At 39.7% G+C, this 19,499-nt stretch overlaps 1 protein-coding gene across 1 annotated transcript in view; it reads left to right on the plus strand.

Annotated features, from left to right (window-relative positions):
* Window positions 1–419: 419 nt before the first annotated feature.
* Window positions 420–19,499, plus strand: part of zanl (zonadhesin, like) — a 31,824-nt gene continuing 12,744 nt past the window's right edge. Inside the window, 58 exon segments of the mRNA XM_043244221.1 lie at window positions 420–511; window positions 1,187–1,212; window positions 1,797–1,940; window positions 2,160–2,425; window positions 2,614–2,698; window positions 2,784–2,933; window positions 3,006–3,170; window positions 3,397–3,497; window positions 3,664–3,742; window positions 3,859–4,356; window positions 4,441–4,634; window positions 4,726–4,870; window positions 5,595–5,839; window positions 5,980–6,128; window positions 6,220–6,348; window positions 6,435–6,457; window positions 6,460–6,572; window positions 6,664–6,805; window positions 6,938–7,134; window positions 7,232–7,370; window positions 7,730–7,846; window positions 8,003–8,124; window positions 8,359–8,504; window positions 8,720–8,863; window positions 9,022–9,129; window positions 9,307–9,476; window positions 9,868–10,070; window positions 10,198–10,339; window positions 10,519–10,686; window positions 10,771–10,964; window positions 11,056–11,200; window positions 11,394–11,638; window positions 11,779–11,927; window positions 12,023–12,151; window positions 12,238–12,376; window positions 12,468–12,609; window positions 12,742–12,938; window positions 13,036–13,174; window positions 13,561–13,677; window positions 13,835–13,956; window positions 14,191–14,336; window positions 14,552–14,695; window positions 14,854–14,961; window positions 15,139–15,308; window positions 15,700–15,902; window positions 16,032–16,173; window positions 16,352–16,519; window positions 16,604–16,636; window positions 16,639–16,796; window positions 16,888–17,032; window positions 17,226–17,470; window positions 17,598–17,746; window positions 17,838–17,966; window positions 18,053–18,191; window positions 18,283–18,424; window positions 18,551–18,747; window positions 18,845–18,983; window positions 19,314–19,430. Of these exon segments, the coding sequence (XP_043100156.1) occupies window positions 438–511; window positions 1,187–1,212; window positions 1,797–1,940; window positions 2,160–2,425; window positions 2,614–2,698; window positions 2,784–2,933; window positions 3,006–3,170; window positions 3,397–3,497; window positions 3,664–3,742; window positions 3,859–4,356; window positions 4,441–4,634; window positions 4,726–4,870; window positions 5,595–5,839; window positions 5,980–6,128; window positions 6,220–6,348; window positions 6,435–6,457; window positions 6,460–6,572; window positions 6,664–6,805; window positions 6,938–7,134; window positions 7,232–7,370; window positions 7,730–7,846; window positions 8,003–8,124; window positions 8,359–8,504; window positions 8,720–8,863; window positions 9,022–9,129; window positions 9,307–9,476; window positions 9,868–10,070; window positions 10,198–10,339; window positions 10,519–10,686; window positions 10,771–10,964; window positions 11,056–11,200; window positions 11,394–11,638; window positions 11,779–11,927; window positions 12,023–12,151; window positions 12,238–12,376; window positions 12,468–12,609; window positions 12,742–12,938; window positions 13,036–13,174; window positions 13,561–13,677; window positions 13,835–13,956; window positions 14,191–14,336; window positions 14,552–14,695; window positions 14,854–14,961; window positions 15,139–15,308; window positions 15,700–15,902; window positions 16,032–16,173; window positions 16,352–16,519; window positions 16,604–16,636; window positions 16,639–16,796; window positions 16,888–17,032; window positions 17,226–17,470; window positions 17,598–17,746; window positions 17,838–17,966; window positions 18,053–18,191; window positions 18,283–18,424; window positions 18,551–18,747; window positions 18,845–18,983; window positions 19,314–19,430 (8,776 nt within the window). The 5' untranslated portion in view covers window positions 420–437.

A 19,499-nucleotide genomic window follows, 5' to 3' on the forward strand; every position in this document is an offset into this window, starting at 1 on the left:
GAATTTTTTTTTTTTAGATTCAATTTATGTATTTAATGATTCAACATTTAATTCTTGGTACTATTCAGACTAGTCATAAAAATATTCATTCTAAATGATGATGACAAACCATACAGGGGATTCCTGATTTAAGAGGTCACTTCAAAGGTCTTTCTACTGTATGAGATGAACTTCACTTCATCTTCTGATAAATGCTTCCACCCATAAGACCTAAGAGAACGGGGAAACACACCCTGGTCCTATCACAAACAGTTACTGATTCACTAAACTGGTTTTGCAATAAGCTATGTAAAATAATATTCATGAAAGTGATAAAAAATGATACACACCTTCTTATGCCCTGCCTCGCTGACCATGCAACACACGACCCTTTATAAAACCAAACCAAGTTTCTCATCTCTGTCTTAGTGAACCTAACATCATCCATTAATCCAGACATGGGACATCTGGAGTTAATACTAGTATTAACATGGATAACAGGTTGCTTTACCATAGACAACAACGCAAATAGGTGAGATACTCATAATTATTTAGTAATTTGGTATAACGTTTCAGTAGTAATGTGAATGTAGATCTATTTTGGCTTTTGTTGCACCAGATTCAGTAAAAGATTTGATTGTAGTATATATTAACAAAATTATGTTGCCTACACTGAATACATATCGATATGTATAATACGCAAATACATACTTTAATATATTCCAAATATATAAACATATATTATAAGCAATATTTATACAAAGTACATGATTTAGCGAATACTTGATTATTACTTGCATCAGGCATTTAAATAAAGCCATATGGTTTTAACAAGTTATATATAAAAACAGGTTGAAAACTGTGTGTATGTGACTCTAAGCATGCTAGAGTTTTGCTATTTCTGAATTTTATACACAACATCAATATATTGACAAGGCATTAATAGACACTTCCTAACAAGTTTTATTCAAATGTAATTAAGCATTTAACATCGGATCATAATGATGGCATCAAATGATAAATATTATGTTGATGACTACAATTATGTAACTGAATTACACTATTTTTATGCCTCTGTAGATAAGAAATTCTTGTGATTATACAGCTAAACAAATACTTAACAACCAAAGCACAAAATAGACCGCTCTTTCATCTTTTCTTCGATATTAGTTAACTCAGCCTGCCTTCTTATTTTCTGTTTGTGCAGATTTGACGTTAGAGAGAGAGATGCAGGTAAGTAAAATATGATGTAAAATATAACAAGGGTAATGATTAACCAGACAACTGGTGCTATTGCAAAATTTCTGTATTTCTATAATTTACTTTACTCTTTTCTCTTTCAAATATGAAGTAATATTTCAATATAAATAAATGACTACAATGTGACTAAAAAGTACTATTATCATATCCTACAAATCTGTGCAAAAACTATTATCTGTCTTACACTAATCAACACTTGGGAGAGACTTTGTTCTGTCACAAAAAACATGCTTGACCCTGCACAAAGTGTTCACGTTTGCAATCAAGCAATGACACATGCTATTACAAAATAACATAAGAACTAGCTGTAAACGGGTGGAGTACGGTAGGCCACCATAAAGCATATCTAAGGTCCATGTCCATTACCATCACATTATGAACATAAAGAGCATTTATTGCATTGTACCACTGGAAAATGATGCGCATGAAAAAAGTTTTACTCATTTTAGAACTGAGCATATCCTTAAACAAGTAATCTAAGGTCAGCTGGAACACCTAATATAGTCAATTCTAGACTATTTCTACAACTGAAAGTGGATCGTCTCGTTTTTAAGCAGTGTTGGCCTCCTGTGATTTCAACCAAAATGAAGAACCGTTCTGCAATTTCCAACAAGACACCGCAGATAACGGTGACTGGACACGTCACACTGGACCCACCCCAACCCCAGGCACTGGGCCTGATGGAGACTATCCAGATGGAAGTGAGTACGAAAGCAAAACCAGGGATCAGTCACTGAACTGAAGATGCATAATCGCTTGGATAAAACTGAATATTCTTGAAATTACCACAGCCAAAATTACAGATTAAAGGGGCATGCATTATAAAATGTTTTGTCAAGCAACCTATAAAATTCTAAAATAGAAAAATTATTGTATTTATTGTTTCTTGCTCTTATTAAATGTAACCCTTTCTCCTATAGCTGGCTATTACATATATCATGAGGCTGACAACTCTGTAAATGGACAGAGAGTTCGCCTTCTCAGCCCAGTTATTAGTAGTGGAACTTCTGAGATCTGTGTACAGTTCTACTACTACATGTATGGCTCTGAGAGCAGTAACACCCTGACTGTGTTTGCCAAACGCCCCGGCTCTGAGGAACAAATGTGGCAAAAAACTGGGATTCAGAGTCCATCATGGCTTGGAGCCTCTGTCACTGTGCCCATACCAGCTGAACAGACTGCTCAGGTAAATGGGTCTCCTAACAGTAAAACTGCCTTAAAAATTGCCAGAGTATCATGGTCTTTATGGGAGACTAAGTCAATGTTCAAGAGGCAGATAGCACTTCTGAAGGTCTTGATGACAAAATGAACTTTATGACTGTTACAGCATGACAGAAAATCCCCTGTGAGTAAGTTTTAATGTCATTTCACTAGATTGTGTTTCAAGCAATGCGTGGGTTCTCTGCATCATGTGACACTGCCTTGGATAACATTGTCATCACAGAGGGAGCCTGTGCTGGTATGTTATTTTACCCTAACTGCATGTTACAAACATTCACATTTTATAATACAATTATGAATTTACTGTATTTGATTTTATACAGGCTGTATAGCTGGGTGTGATTTTGATGATAATGATCAATGTGGCTGGAGGAATATAGTACCTAATGACGAAATCTTTGGTTGGGAGCCTTGGACTGGACAAACAGATACACCAGGCACTGGCCCTGAGGATGACTTTTCCAAACCAGGATGTAAGTCCAGCATTAACCCTATCATGTCAAAGATTTGCTTTCAGTATTCTTAACATTCCCTATTTTCTGCAGTGGGGTCATATATGTTAATGGACTCCAAATTTAGCATCGAAGGAGAATCTGGTCAGTTCTGGAGCCCCTCAATCTCAGCCTCTGGTTGTCTACAGCTGGACTTCCATTACTACATGTATGGTAGTGCTGCCAACATGGAGCTAAATGTCCATGCAGTCACCACCGGTAAGTGTCACAAGCCTAGAATTGTTCAAAAGGTGTGAAGATCAAGAATGCTACAAAACATCTATAGATTCAAAGAACAATTATAAGTGAAATTTCAACAATGATATCTGATTTATATTTACATATACACACCACAAAGCCTAGATGATCAATGATTTTCAAAAATGTTGTTATAGCAGATTAATTACACAGATTCAGTTTTGTTTTATTTATTTTTATTTTTTAGGTGGAGCACTTGGGGCCCCTATTTTCAGCATCAAAGGAAATCAAGGTCAAGGCTGGAAGCTTGCAAGCATTCGCTACATTGGTTCAGCTGATTCAGTGGAGGTCAGTTAAAAATCTGTACATGAGCTTAATTTTTCTGCGATAATGATCTGGCCCATTTGAGTGACAAAGTAACATACTTATCATAAAAGCTTATATTCATCATAAAGGTTCATGTTTTTACACTGCAATTCACTTATTTCAATTTTCTATTTCTTTTTTATTTCAGTTCGTAATTGTTGGTGTTTTTGGTGAAACAGATAAAACTGATATTGCAATTGATAGTGTCTGCATTACCACTTGTACAGGTAGGTGGTAGACAATGTCATTAATGCTATTGTAAGTCTAAAATGACCAGTTGTCATATAATTATATTTTATTGATGATGCACCACTGTATTATTTGTTTTATTTCTTGATTTTAGCAACTCCAACAACACCTAAGCCATCTTCACCCCAACCCACTACACCTAAACCATCTACACCCCAACCCACTACACCCAAACCAACGACACCAGGCCCATCATCACCTAACCCATCTACACCCCAACCCACGACTCCGGGCCCATCATCTCCTAATCCATCTACACCCCAACCCACTACACCCAAACCAACGACACCTGGCCCTTCAACACCTAACCCATCTACACCCCAACCCACTACACCCAAACCAACGACACCGGGTCCATCATCTCCTAATCCATCTACACCCCAACCTACTACACCCAAACCAACGACACAGGGTCCATCATCTCCTAATCCATCTACACCCCAACCTACTACACCCAAACCAACGACACCGGCTCCATCATCCCCTAATCCATCTACACCCCAGCCTACTACACCCAAACCAACAACACCAGGTCCATCAACTCCTAAACCAACAACACCTAAGCCAACTACTCCAGGACCAACACCACCAGGTAAGCTAAACTTGTTATATTTTGATTAGAAACAGCATTTATAACATTTGTATAGATAAACAAACCCTTCATGTCTTCAAACAGTGAACTGCCCTCCAGACTCTGAGTACATTGATTGCGGCCCAGCCTGTATTCCTTCCTGTGCAGAACCCTCTACTAACTGCTCTGGTTCTTGCATCAGCGGCTGTTTCTGTAAACCAGGGTTTGTTTTCCGTGGGCGCCGCTGTGTTCCTATTGAGCAGTGTGGATGTCTGGATGAAGAAAACAATTACTTTGAGGTACCAAAGTTGTCATTGTTGGGCTGATTTTTATCCAGCTCTTGGATCTAAAGATTTGCTCTGAAATATCTTTGTCTGTATTTACACTCAGCCTGGAGAGATAATTTTTGGAGATGGCTGTTCCAAACTGTGTCGCTGTGCTGGTAACTACACCTTTGACTGCGTAGACAACTCCTGTGACCCTGTGACAGAAGAATGTCGGGAGGTTGGTGGAGTGCACGGCTGCTACCCTAAAGGTAGATGCTTTTGCATTTCGTTTTGATAGTCTTACATCAAATTTGTCATTTTTACCTCACTTTTCTTGTTAGTCAGTTCGACTCACTCATGCGATAAATTAAATCAGATCTGTGCTTGACTGTCTTTAGTACACCCATAGGTCATGTTACTTGGTGGCCATCTTTGAAATGCCTCTCGAGCATCCAAGGGCAGCTCTTATCTCTTTGTATTGGGAAACATCAAATTCTGCAAAACTTTTCACTAAGCTTGCAAATAAATTTCATATTTGAATTCACCAATAAATTCTCACAGCAACTGTGCAATAATTGTTGTTTCTTTCTCTTTAGAGTAAAAAAAAGCTTATTTCTCTGGCGAGATCAGCCAATGCGCATGCGCAGTGTTATGTATACGTCTCAGAATGTTCACTGTTTCTATAGCAACCAGAACTTCTATCTGCAGATGTAGTGATGCACTGTCTTCACAGATCAGTGATTGACTATTTTATTTAGAAGACAGGGCTTCTTGATCAACCAATTTAAGCGTTGCATTTTTCAAAACCCTATTCAAAACCTATTCAAAACCATGCAATGAGGTAACTCATAACTATAAATGAGGTACCTCAGTTACTATTTGTGACTATAACTAGTAACTATAACTAATTATTTTTATACAGTCTTCAACTTCAAATATTTGCTTGAACTTTTGGATTTTTATCTTTGACACCATGGCATTTTTTATTCATAGGAACCTCCACCTGTATTGCCTCTGGTGACCCCCATTATAACACCTTTGATAACCGGCGCTATGACTTCATGGGAAACTGTTCTTACCTGATGTCCGAGCCTTGTAACAGCACAGATGTGCCTCACTTCGCCATATACACAGACAACGAGAATCGCTACAACAATCCTCATATCAGCTATGTAAAAGCAGTTCATGTCCATGCGCTTGGAGTCGTAGTGTCCATTCTGAAAGGAGGAACTGTTCAAGTAAGACAAAACATCATTTTCAGTATTAATGATCTATACACTGTCATGTATACATTATTTGTGGACATACACAGTGCATGTACGCATGTAATTTAGTAGCTCAGTTTAAAATGACAATTATTTTTTCTACCTTTTCTCAGGTTGATGGAACAAATGTGAACATTCCCGTCAGTCCTGTCAGTGGCGTTGACATTTTTATGTCTGGCAAGCACTACACGGTGGCCTTGAGCTTTGGGGTAACCGTACGTTATGATGGAAATCACTATATGGACATTAAAGTTATCAAGGAGTGAGTACGGTTCTCATTAAAATCTTTTAATAAAAACTTTAAAACTTAAATTACTTTTAAATGTCTCTGCATACTTGTGTTCATTTTACAGCTACGAGGATAAACTCTGTGGACTGTGTGGAGACTACAACGGAGACCCTCAGAATGACTTCCAGACCCCAACTGGTGAACTTGTCCAAAGCCCCAATGACTTTGGCCACAGCTGGAACACAGACCCTGAGTAAGGCACTACACAGGGCACATGCTGTTATAAACGTATCTCAACTATTTCACATCATAGATGACTCACTCGAATTCTGTCTTCAGGTGTAACAAGCCAGATGTTGGCCCATCCCAGGGTGTACAGATGATGAGCAGGATCTGTATGAAGGGCCTGCTTACTGTGGTATCATACTGGACAGCAATGGTCCATTTGCTGCTTGCCACCCAAAAGTCAACCCCAATGTGAGTGAAGTTGAATTTGTTAATTTGAAAAGCTTTGCTGCATTATTTTATCCATATGACATACTTACTGATCTTAACCTTGTGTGTATAGGGTTTCTTCCAAGACTGTCTGTTTGACGTTTGTGAGCTGGATGGTGCTCATTCTGCTTTGTGTGAAGCAATAGAGTCATACGTCAATGAATGTCAGGACCGCGGAGTCACAATTGGACCCTGGAGAAACAGCACCTTCTGTCGTATGTCTGAAAAATACATCTTTCTTAACCAGAAACTCTGACAAAAATACATGAATGGCTTGCCCTATTTCTTCTACTGTCAAATAGAGAGAAGTCACAAAATTCTGATTAGCACACATTCTTCCTCTCCAGCTCTGAAATGCCCACCCAACAGTCACTTTGAATCATGCGCACCAGTTTGCCAGCCTTCCTGCACTCCATTTCCACCAAGTCAGTGCAGTGGGCCTTGTTCTGAAGGATGTGTTTGTGACCCTGGATATATCCTCAGCGCTGGCCAGTGTGTGAAAGAAGAAACATGTGGCTGCAGCTATAATGGAAATTATTACAAGGTGAGGAAATTGAATTTGGCATAATTTAGGACAAAAATGGTTTGTTACAGTCAATCAACTAGGATTTTTATGACGTTTCCTCTCTTCATGGATTTAGCCAGGTGAAGAGTTCTACACTAAAGACTGTGAGCTGCTGTGTAAGTGCGAGCCCCCATTTGCCACCTGTAAAGCTGCTGACTGCCCACCAATGGAACAATGTGGAATACAGGGTGGTATAATTGGGTGTTACCCACAAGGTGAGTGCTCTGGTTAATTCAGTAAATGTGTTTCCATCATTTCAAAAGTTTGATTTCAGTCAGAATAAAGTAATAATACCTTTTGCCATATAAATCACACATGTGATCATTGATTTGCTTCATCTAGCATATAATTCTGATTACAACTGGCCACAGTGATGTGTATGCTTTAAAATATAAAATGTTTATTTAATTAAAATATGAAATTATGCAATGTGTAATGTAACACTGAATAAAGAGATACAGATTGTTACTTGACTGTGCATGTAAACTGTGCATATAAAACTTATTTATCAGAGTGTTAATAAATTGAAAGAAAGAACACTTTTCACAATTCCCCACTTTTCTCTATCCCGCAGAATCTCAAGACTGTATTATCTCTGGTGATCCTCATTATAACACCTTTGATGGCAAATACTACACATACATGGGCACTTGCACCTACACTCTGGCCCGCACCTGCCAAAACAACACTGGTAAGCAATGGCCAAGACAGGATACAAATATCATTACTACAGTGGCAATGAGTTTAGTATTGAATTGAAGTATAGAAAATATCCATGAAATAAACTTCAAAAGATTTAAAAGGCTTAAACAGATTTAAAATAACAATACCTTTCTCTCTCCTGCAGGCCCTTGGTTCTCCATAGAGGGTAAGAATGAAGAAAGAGGAATTTCTGGTGTTTCCTACCTGAGGAAACTATATGTAACTGTTGATGGCATCACTGTGACACTGATGAAAGACAGAACTCTGGTCAGTATCCACAGCACTAAACCACCAGTCAAGTAATTCTGTAATCTCGAGATCAGGAATTGATGTTTTAAGTGAATGGCTACAATATATTTTAGTCTCTCTGGGATTTAATCCTTGAGATTAAGTAAATGGGCATAATAGGTTTTATCAATTTTTTGTTCAGTTGTTCGTAATCTGTTCATAGTCAGATTATCCCTCACTCCAACTCTGGTTTTGTCTTTACCACAATCACAGGTGAATGGACTCAGGGTGTCTCTTCCTCACTCCCCATCTCCACTCATTTCGCTGTCTATTGCTGGACAGTATGTTATTCTCACAACTCCATTTGGCCTGAAGGTGCAGTGGGATGGCAACCATTACGCCAAGATCTCAGTTCCTAGGTACTGAAACTTTGAAAACATACTTAATGAAATATATCCATAACCTGAAGCATTTACCATGAAACCCAAAGGCATTAAAAATAAATAAATAACAAGTAAATAAATCATTTTTGAGGGTTGTGGGTCTAAATCCTGCAAAAGGAAAATAAAAATCTTCTTTGGGAAAATTAATATCTTTACATTAATCTCTTTCTTTTTGTTCCTCATTTTATCAGTTCCTACTATGACCAGATGTGTGGCCTGTGCGGGGACTATGATGGAAACCCCAATAATGATTTCACTAAGCCAGATGGCTCCCAAACCGACAGCTCAAATCAGTTTGGTGACAGCTGGCAAACTGATGAGGATGAGGATGCAACGTCAGTAACTTTCGCTTATCTTAATTTTATCAACCGCACAACAAGCAGGGCAATTCTTTCAAGAGTTAAAGCTTGACTTCAAATTCTCAGGCATGTCTTGATAATGACGATGCTCTATGATGCCTGTGTTGATCAGTGCAGATCTGTCTTGTTTTCAGGTGCAAGCCGGACCCCGGGCCTCAACCACCCTGCGATCCTGTACTGGAGGGTGTGGTGTCAAACCCAGAGAACTGTGGGAGAATAACTGACACAAACGGAGCATTTAGGTTAGGACTTACCAAATTATAGCATTATCTGCACGTAAACAATCTTGAATCCTTTCATTTGAAATGAAGAATAACAAATATGCATGCTCTACTATTCATATTATTTCAAATCTGAGAAAACAAAGGAATTATATTGTTAAATAATTGCACACTTTCTCTCACATTTGCTCCTCACAGGGACTGCATAAATGTGGTGGACCCGTTGCCTTTCTTCCAGAGCTGTGTGTTTGATATGTGCCGTTACCAGGGACTGCAGCATGTTCTTTGTGACCAGCTTCAGGCTTACACTGATGCTTGTCTGAGTGCAGGTGCTCCTGTCCATCAGTGGAGGGAGCCAGATTTCTGCCGTGAGTAATTCTTTGTTATATTGTATGATATTGCATAAGATGTAGAATTTGAGAAATGGTCTGAGCATATAATAGAGCAACAAAAAATGGAGTCTTACATCCATGCAAGAATCACATTTCACATTCTCAAGCCTGTCACAAGCCTGTTTTCAGTTCCCTCTAATGCACAATATAAATTATTGAAGTGAACGAAGAGGTTAGAATAGCAAAGCTTCACTTGTGTTAATTTTAGCCTTATTAGTTTATATTATTTATGGGGGTTTTATGCCTTTAAAGGCCAGGGCAGTGAAGACACAGATAACGTGACAGAGAGAAAGGGACATGGGAAACTATATAGTCCAAACTGCTACCCTACATTTAACTTTAATTATCTTTCTTTATTTTTCTTCAGCTCTGGAATGTCCTCCAAACAGCCATTACTCCATATGTGTGAGCTCCTGTCCAGAGACATGTCTGGGTATCAATGGACCCCCGGGCTGCAGTGAGAAGTGTGTTGAAGGCTGTGAGTGCGACCCTGGCTTCATCCTCAGTGACAACAAATGTGTGCCTCTTAAAGACTGCGGCTGTGTGGACTCCTCAGGCTCCTACCATCCAGTGAGTTTAACACCAGGACCAAACTGTGGGGCTCAGGGGCCACACAGATTATGAAAATGGGACCCACTGATATAAAATTGTGAACACTATTTTAAACCACAGCAAAAATGTTTATATTGATATTTAGGTAAATGAGAGCTGGCATTTGGAGGGCTGTACACAGAAGTGTACATGTGAGGGGGGAGGATATATTCACTGTTACGACACCAGCTGTCTTCCTACTGAGAGTTGCCAACTTCAAGATGGAGACTACGTCTGCATACCAAATGGTAACAATTATAGTACTGGTTTATGCATGATAAAGTTTTGAGCACTCTCTTTAAATGTAATAATTTTTCTGTCTCTGGTGAGCCTAATTACTTCAATGGATAAAGTACACCACTTGCTCCTATCAAGAAGTTACAAAATGTGTATAGGTACTATAAACAATTCCCTTGTCTTCAAACAGTTTATCCATCTACACCCCAACCCACTACACCTAGACCAACGACACCAGGTCCATCATCCCCTAATCCATCTACACCCCAGCCTACTACACCCAAACCAACAACACCAGGTCCATCAACTCCTAAACCAACAACACCTAAGCCAACTACTCCAGGACCAACACCACCAGGTAAGCTAAACTTGTTATATTTTGATTAGAAACAGCATTTATAACATTTGTATAGATAAACAAACACTTCATGTCTTCAAACAGTGAACTGCCCTCCAGACTCTGAGTACATTGATTGCGGCCCAGCCTGTATTCCTTCCTGCGCAGAACCCTCTACTAACTGCTCTGGTTCTTGCATCAGCGGCTGTTTCTGTAAACCCGGATTTGTTTTCCGTGGGCGCCGCTGTGTTCCTATTGAGCAGTGTGGATGTCTGGATGAAGAAAACAATTACTTTGAGGTACCAGAGTTGTGATTGTAAGGCTGACTTTTATCCAGCTCTTGGATCTAAAGATTTGCTTTGAAATATCTTTGTCTGTATTTACACTCAGCCCGGAGAGATCATTTTTGGAGATGGCTGTTCCAAACTGTGTCGCTGTGCTGGTAACTACACCTTTGACTGCGTAGACAACTCCTGTGACCCTGTGACAGAAGAATGTCGGGAGGTTGGTGGAGTGCACGGCTGCTACCCTAAAGGTAAACCACAGAAAACCACAACAATCTTTCCTTAACCTACAATTATTTTACAAGCTATCAATTTACAGGTCATCTATGAATACCTTCAAACAACATGCTACCTTCCAAACATGAAGCTATTCTATACAATCTTCAACTATAAGCATTTTTGTTTGGGTTTTTATCTTTGACATCAAGGGATTTTTATTCATAGGAACCTCCACCTGTATTGCCTCTGGTGACCCCCATTATAACACCTTTGATAACCGGCGCTATGACTTCATGGGAAACTGTTCTTACCTGATGTCCGAGCCTTGTAACAGCACAGATGTGCCTCACTTCGCCGTATACACAGACAACGAGAATCGCTACAACAATCCTCATATCAGCTATGTAAAAGCAGTTCATGTCCATGCGCTTGGAGTCGTAGTGTCCATTCTGAAAGGAGGAACTGTTCAAGTAAGACAAAACATCATTTTCAGTATTAATGATCTATACACTGTCATGTATACATTATTTGTGGACATACACAGTGCATGTATACATGTAATTTAGTAGCTCAGTTTAAAATGACAATTATTTTTTCTACCTTTTATCAGGTTGATGGAACAAATGTGAACATTCCCGTCAGTCCTGTCAGTGGCGTTGACATTTTTATGTCTGGCAAGCACTACACGGTGGCCTTGAGCTTTGGGGTAACCGTACGTTATGATGGAAATCACTATATGGACATTAAAGTTATCAAGGAGTGAGTACGGTTCTCATTAAAATCTTTTAATAAAAACTTTAAAACTTACGTAAATGACTTTTAAATGTCTCTGCATACTTGTGATCATTTTACAGCTATGAGGATAAACTCTGTGGACTGTGTGGAGACTACAACGGAGACCCTCAGAATGACTTCCAGACCCCAACTGGTGAACTTGTCCAAAGCCCCAATGACTTCGGCCACAGCTGGAACACAGACCCTGAGTAAGGCACTACACAGGGCACATGCTGTTATAAACGTATCTCAACTATTTCACACCATAGATGACTCACTCGAATTCTGTCTTCAGGTGTAACAAGCCAGATGTTGGCCCATCCCCAGGGTGTACAGATGATGAGCAGGATCTGTATGAAGGGCCTGCTTACTGTGGTATCATACTGGACAGCAATGGTCCATTTGCTGCTTGCCACCCAAAAGTCAACCCCAATGTGAGTGAAATCGAATATGTTAATTTGAAAAGCTTTGCTGCATTATTTTATCCATACGATATACTTACTGATCTTAACCTTGTGTGTATAGGGTTTCTTCCAAGACTGTCTGTTTGACGTTTGTGAGCTGGATGGAGCTCATTCTGCTTTGTGTGAAGCAATAGAGTCATACGTCAATGAATGTCAGGACCGTGGAGTCACAATTGGACCCTGGAGAAACAGCACCTTCTGTCGTATGTCTGAAAAATACATGTTTCTTAACCAGAAACTCTGACAAAAATACATGAATGGCTTGCCCTATTTCTTCTACTGTCAAATAGAGAGAAGTCACAAAATTCTGATTAGCACACATTCTTCCTCTCCAGCTCTGAAATGCCCACCCAACAGTCACTTTGAATCATGCGCATCAGTTTGCCAGCCTTCCTGCACTCCATTTCCACCAAGTCAGTGCAGTGGGCCTTGTTCTGAAGGATGTGTTTGTGACCCTGGATATATCCTCAGTGCTGGCCAGTGTGTGAAAGAAGAAACATGTGGCTGCAGCTATAATGGAAATTATTACAAGGTGAGGAAATTGAATTTGGCATAATTTAGGACAAAAATGGTTTGTTACAGTCAATCAACTAGGATTTTTATGACGTTTCCTCTCTTCATGGATTTAGCCAGGTGAAGAGTTCTACACTAAAGACTGTGAGCTGCTGTGTAAGTGCGAGCCCCCATTTGCCACCTGTAAAGCTGCTGACTGCCCACCAATGGAACAATGTGGAATACAGGGTGGTATAATTGGGTGTTACCCACAAGGTGAGTGCTCTGGATAATTCAGTAAATGTGTTTCCATCATTTCAAAAGTTTGATTTCAGTCAGAATAAAGTAATAATACCTTTTGAAATTGTAAATGATTGTAAACCTTTTGTCTTATAAATCACACATGTGATCGTTGATTTGCTTCATCTAGCATATAATTCTGATTACAACTGGACACAGTGCTGTGTATGCTTTAAAATATAAAATGTTTATTTCATTAAAATATGAAATTATGCAATGTGTAATGTAACACTGAATAAAGAGATACAGATTGTTACTTGACTGTGCATGTAAACTGTGCATATAAAACTTATTTATCAGAGTGTTAATAAATTGAAAGAAAGAACACTTTTCACAATTCCCCACTTTTCTCTATCCCGCAGAATCTCAAGACTGTATTATCTCTGGTGATCCTCATTATAACACCTTTGATGGCAAATACTACACATACATGGGCACTTGCACCTACACTCTGGCCCGCACCTGCCAAAACAACACTGGTAAGCAATGGCCAAGACAGGATACAAATATCCACTACTACAGTGGCAATGAGTTTAGTATTGAATTGAAGTATAGAAAATATCCCTGAAATAAACTTCAAAAGATTTAAAAGGCTTAAACAGATTTAAAATAACAATACCTTTCTCTCTCCTGCAGGCCCTTGGTTCTCCATAGAGGGTAAGAATGAAGAAAGAGGAATTTCTGGTGTTTCCTACCTGAGGAAACTATATGTAACTGTTGATGGCATCACTGTGACACTGATGAAAGACAGAACTCTGGTCAGTATCCACAGCACTAAACCACCAGTCAAGTAATTCTGTAATCTCGAGATCAGGAATTGATGTTTTAAGTGAATGGCTACAATATATTTTAGTCTCTCTGGGATTTAATCCTTGAGATTAAGTAAATGGGCATAATAGGTTTTATCAATTTTTTGTTCAGTTGTTCGTAATCTGTTCATAGTCAGATTATCCCTCACTCCAACTCTGGTTTTGTCTTTACCACACACACAGGTGAATGGACTCAGGGTGTCTCTTCCTCACTCCCCATCTCCACTCATTTCGCTGTCTATTGCTGGACAGTATGTTATTCTCACAACTCCATTTGGCCTGAAGGTGCAGTGGGATGGCAACCATTACGCCAAGATCTCAGTTCCTAGGTACTGAAACTTTGAAAACATACTTAATGAAATATATTCATAACCTGAAGCATTTACCATGAAACCCTAAGGCATTAAAAATAAATAAATAACAAGTAAATAAATCATTTTTGAGGGTTGTGGGTCTAAATCCTGCAAAAGGAAAATAAAAATCTTCTTTGGGAAAATTAATATCTTTACATTAATCTCTTTCTTTTTGTTCCTCATTTTATCAGTTCCTACTATGACCAGATGTGTGGCCTGTGCGGGGACTATGATGGAAACCCCAATAATGATTTCACTAAGCCAGATGGCTCCCAAACCGACAGCTCAAATCAGTTTGGTGACAGCTGGCAAACTGATGAGGATGAGGATGCAACGTCAGTAACTTTCGCTTATCTTAATTTTATCAACCGCACAACAGGCAGGGCAATGCTTTCAAGAGTTAAAGCTTGACTTCAAATTCTCAGGCATGTCTTGATAATGACGATGCTCTATGATGCCTGTGTTGATCAGTGCAGATCTGTCTTGTTTTCAGGTGCAAGCCGGACCCCGGGCCTCAACCACCCTGCGATCCTGTGCTGGAGGGTGTGGTGTCAAACCCAGAGAACTGCGGGAGAATAACTGACACAAACGGAGCATTTAGGTTAGGACTTACCAAATTATAGCATTATCTGCACGTAAACAATCTTGAATCCTTTCATTTGAAATGAAGAATAACAAATATGCATGCTCTACTATTCATGTTATTTCAAACCTGAGAAAACAAAGGAATTATATTGTTAAATAATTGCACACTTTCTCTCACATTTGCTCCTCACAGGGACTGCATAAATGTGGTGGACCCGTTGCCTTTCTTCCAGAGCTGTGTGTTTGATATGTGCCGTTACCAGGGACTGCAGCATGTCCTTTGTGACCAGCTTCAGGCTTACACTGATGCTTGTCTGAGTGCAGGTGCTCCTGTCCATCAGTGGAGGGAGCCAGATTTCTGCCGTGAGTAATTCTTTGTTATATTGTATGATATTGCATAAGATGTAGAATTTGAGAAATGGTCTGAGCATATAATAGAGCAACAAAAAATGGAGTCTTACATCCATGCAAGAATCACATTTCACATTCTCAAGCCTGTCACAAGCCTGTTTTCAGTTCCCTCTAATGCACAATATAAATTATTGAAGTGAAAGAAGAGGTTAGAATAGCAAAGCTTCACTTGTGTTAACTTTAGCCTTATTAGTTTATATTATTTATGGGGCTTTTATGTCTTTAAAGGCCAGGGCAGTGAAGACACAGATAACGTGACAGAGAGAAAGGGACATGGGAAACTATATAGTCCAAACTGCTACCCTACATTTAACTTTAATTATCTTTCTTTATTTTTCTTCAGCTCTGGAATGTCCTCCAAACAGCCATTACTCCATATGTGTGAGCTCCTGTCCAGAGACATGTCTGGGTATCAATGGACCCCCGGGCTGCAGTGAGAAGTGTGTTGAAGGCTGTGAGTGCGACCCTGGCTTCATCCTCAGTGACAACAAATGTGTGCCTCTTAAAGACTGCGGCTGTGTGGACTCCTCAGGCTCCTACCATCCAGTGAGTTTAACACCAGGACCAAACTGTGGGGCTCAGGGGCCACACAGATTATGAAAATGGGACCCACTGATATAAAATTGTGAACACTTTATTTTAAACCACAGCAAAAATGTTTATATTGATATTTAGGTAAATGAGAGCTGGCATTTGGAGGGATGTACACAGAAGTGTACATGTGAGGGGGGAGGATATATTCACTGTTACGACACCAGCTGTCTTCCTACTGAGAGTTGCCAACTTCAAGATGGAGACTACGTCTGCATACCAAATGGTAACAATTATAGTACTGGTTTATGCATGATAAAATTTGAGCACTCTCTTTAAATGTAATAATTTTTCTGTCTCTGGTGAGCCTAATTACTTCAATGGATAAAGTACACCACTTGCTCCTATCAAGAAGTTACAAAATGTGTATAGGTACTATAAACAGTTCCCTTGTCTTCAAACAGTTTATCCATCTACACCCCAACCCACTACACCTAGACCAACAACACCAGGTCCATCATCCCCTAATCCATCTACACCCCAGCCTACTACACCCAAACCAACAACACCAGGTCCATCAACTCCTAAACCAACAACACCTAAGCCAACTACTCCAGGACCAACACCACCAGGTAAGCTAAACTTGTTATATTTTGATTAGAAACAGCATTTATAACATTTGTATAGATAAACAAACACTTCATGTCTTCAAACAGTGAACTGCCCTCCAGACTCTGAGTACATTGATTATGCCCAGCCTGTATTCCTTCCTGCGCAGAACCCTCTACTAACTGCTCTGGTTCTTGCATCAGCGGCTGTTTCTGTAAACCCGGATTTGTTTTCCGTGGGCGCCGCTGTGTTCCTATTGAGCAGTGTGGATGTCTGGATGAAGAAAACAATTACTTTGAGGTACCAGAGTTGTGATTGTAAGGCTGACTTTTATCCAGCTCTTGGATCTAAAGATTTGCTTTGAAATATCTTTGTCTGTATTTACACTCAGCCCGGAGAGATCATTTTTGGAGATGGCTGTTCCAAACTGTGTCGCTGTGCTGGTAACTACACCTTTGACTGCGTAGACAACTCCTGTGACCCTGTGACAGAAGAATGTCGGGAGGTTGGTGGAGTGCACGGCTGCTACCCTAAAGGTAAACCACAGAAAACCACAACAATCTTTCCTTAACCTACAATTATTTTACAAGCTATCAATTTACAGGTCATCTATGAATACCTTCAAACAACATGCTACCTTCCAAACATGAAGCTATTCTATACAATCTTCAACTATAAGCATTTTTGTTTGGGTTTTTATCTTTGACATCAAGGGATTTTTATTCATAGGAACCTCCACCTGTATTGCCTCTGGTGACCCCCATTATAACACCTTTGATAACCGGCGCTATGACTTCATGGGAAACTGTTCTTACCTGATGTCCGAGCCTTGTAACAGCACAGATGTGCCTCACTTCGCCGTATACACAGACAACGAGAATCGCTACAACAATCCTCATATCAGCTATGTAAAAGCAGTTCATGTCCATGCGCTTGGAGTCGTAGTGTCCATTCTGAAAGGAGGAACTGTTCAAGTAAGACAAAACATCATTTTCAGTATTAATGATCTATACACTGTCATGTACACATTATTTGTGCATGTATACATGTAATTTAGTAGCTCAGTTTAAAATGACAATTATTTTTTCTACCTTTTCTCAGGTTGATGGAACAAATGTGAACATTCCCGTCAGTCCTGTCAGTGGCGTTGACATTTTTATGTCTGGCAAGCACTACACGGTGGCCTTGAGCTTTGGGGTAACCGTACGTTATGATGGAAATCACTATATGGACATTAAAGTTATCAAGGAGTGAGTACGGTTCTCATTAAAATCTTTTAATAAAAACTTTAAAACTTAAATTACTTTTAAATGTCTCTGCATACTTGTGTTCATTTTACAGCTACGAGGATAAACTCTGTGGACTGTGTGGAGACTACAACGGAGACCCTCAGAATGACTTCCAGACCCCAACTGGTGAACTTGTCCAAAGCCCCAATGACTTTGGCCACAGCTGGAACACAGACCCTGAGTAAGGCACTACACAGGGCACATGCTGTTATAAACGTATCTCAACTATTTCACATCATAGATGACTCACTCGAATTCTGTCTTCAGGTGTAACAAGCCAGATGTTGGCCCATCCCCAGGGTGTACAGATGATGAGCAGGATCTGTATGAAGGGCCTGCTTACTGTGGTATCATACTGGACAGCAATGGTCCATTTGCTGCTTGCCACCCAAAAGTCAACCCCAATGTGAGTGAAGTTGAATATGTTAATTTGAAAAGCTTTGCTGCATTATTTTATCCATACGACATACTTACTGATCTTAACCTTGTGTGTATAGGGTTTCTTCCAAGACTGTCTGTTTGACGTTTGTGAGCTGGATGGTGCTCATTCTGCTTTGTGTGAAGCAATAGAGTCATACGTCAATGAATGTCAGGACCGCGGAGTCACAATTGGACCCTGGAGAAACAGCACCTTCTGTCGTATGTCTGAAAAATACATCTTTCTTAACCAGAAACAAAAATACATGAATGGCTTGCCCTATTTCTTCTACTGTCAAATAGAGAGAAGTCACAAAATTCTGATTAGCACACATTCTTCCTCTCCAGCTCTGAAATGCCCACCCAACAGTCACTTTGAATCATGCGCACCAGTTTGCCAGCCTTCCTGCACTCCATTTCCACCAAGTCAGTGCAGTGGGCCTTGTTCTGAAGGATGTGTTTGTGACCCTGGATATATCCTCAGTGCTGGCCAGTGTGTGAAAGAAGAAACATGTGGCTGCAGCTATAATGGAAATTATTACAAGGTGAGGAAATTGAATTTGGCATAATTTAGGACAAAAATGGTTTGTTACAGTCAATCAACTAGGATTTGTATGACGTTTCCTCTCTTCATGGATTTAGCCAGGTGAAGAGTTCTACACTAAAGACTGTGAGCTGCTGTGTAAGTGCGAGCCCCCATTTGCCACCTGTAAAGCTGCTGACTGCCCACCAATGGAACAATGTGGAATACAGGGTGGTATAATTGGGTGTTACCCACAAGGTGAGTGCTCTGGTTGATTCAGGAAGCATGTTTACGATCAATTTTCAAACATCCATCTTTCCAGTTGCAGTCAGGCTACAGCAATGATGTCTTTTTAAAATAAATGTATGACATAAATCATACAAGTTTAGTTTAGCAATGTTAAACAAACAGATGTTGATGTAATTATACAACTTCATCCTGATAACAACTGGGCTTGGCTTTGTGCAATGGTTCCAAAAAGAGAGATGCAATTAATCCTTCTATATTTAAATTAAACATTCCATCATGTGTATTTGTCTAGAGAGATAGAGCTTCAAAAATAGTTGATCTCTTTCCTCAATCTCCCAGAATCTCAAGACTGTATTATCTCTGGTGATCCTCATTATAACACCTTTGATGGCAAATACTACAGCTTCATGGGGACTTGCACCTACACTCTGGCCCGGACCTGCCAAAACAACACTGGTAAGCAATGGCCAAAGTCAACTATCCATAATCAGCAGTTACTAGAGTGCTTTGGACTGATGACCAAAG

The sequence above is a fragment of the Puntigrus tetrazona genome, chromosome 7 (genome assembly GCF_018831695.1).
Source record: "Puntigrus tetrazona isolate hp1 chromosome 7, ASM1883169v1, whole genome shotgun sequence".
Lineage (NCBI taxonomy): Eukaryota > Metazoa > Chordata > Actinopteri > Cypriniformes > Cyprinidae > Puntigrus > Puntigrus tetrazona.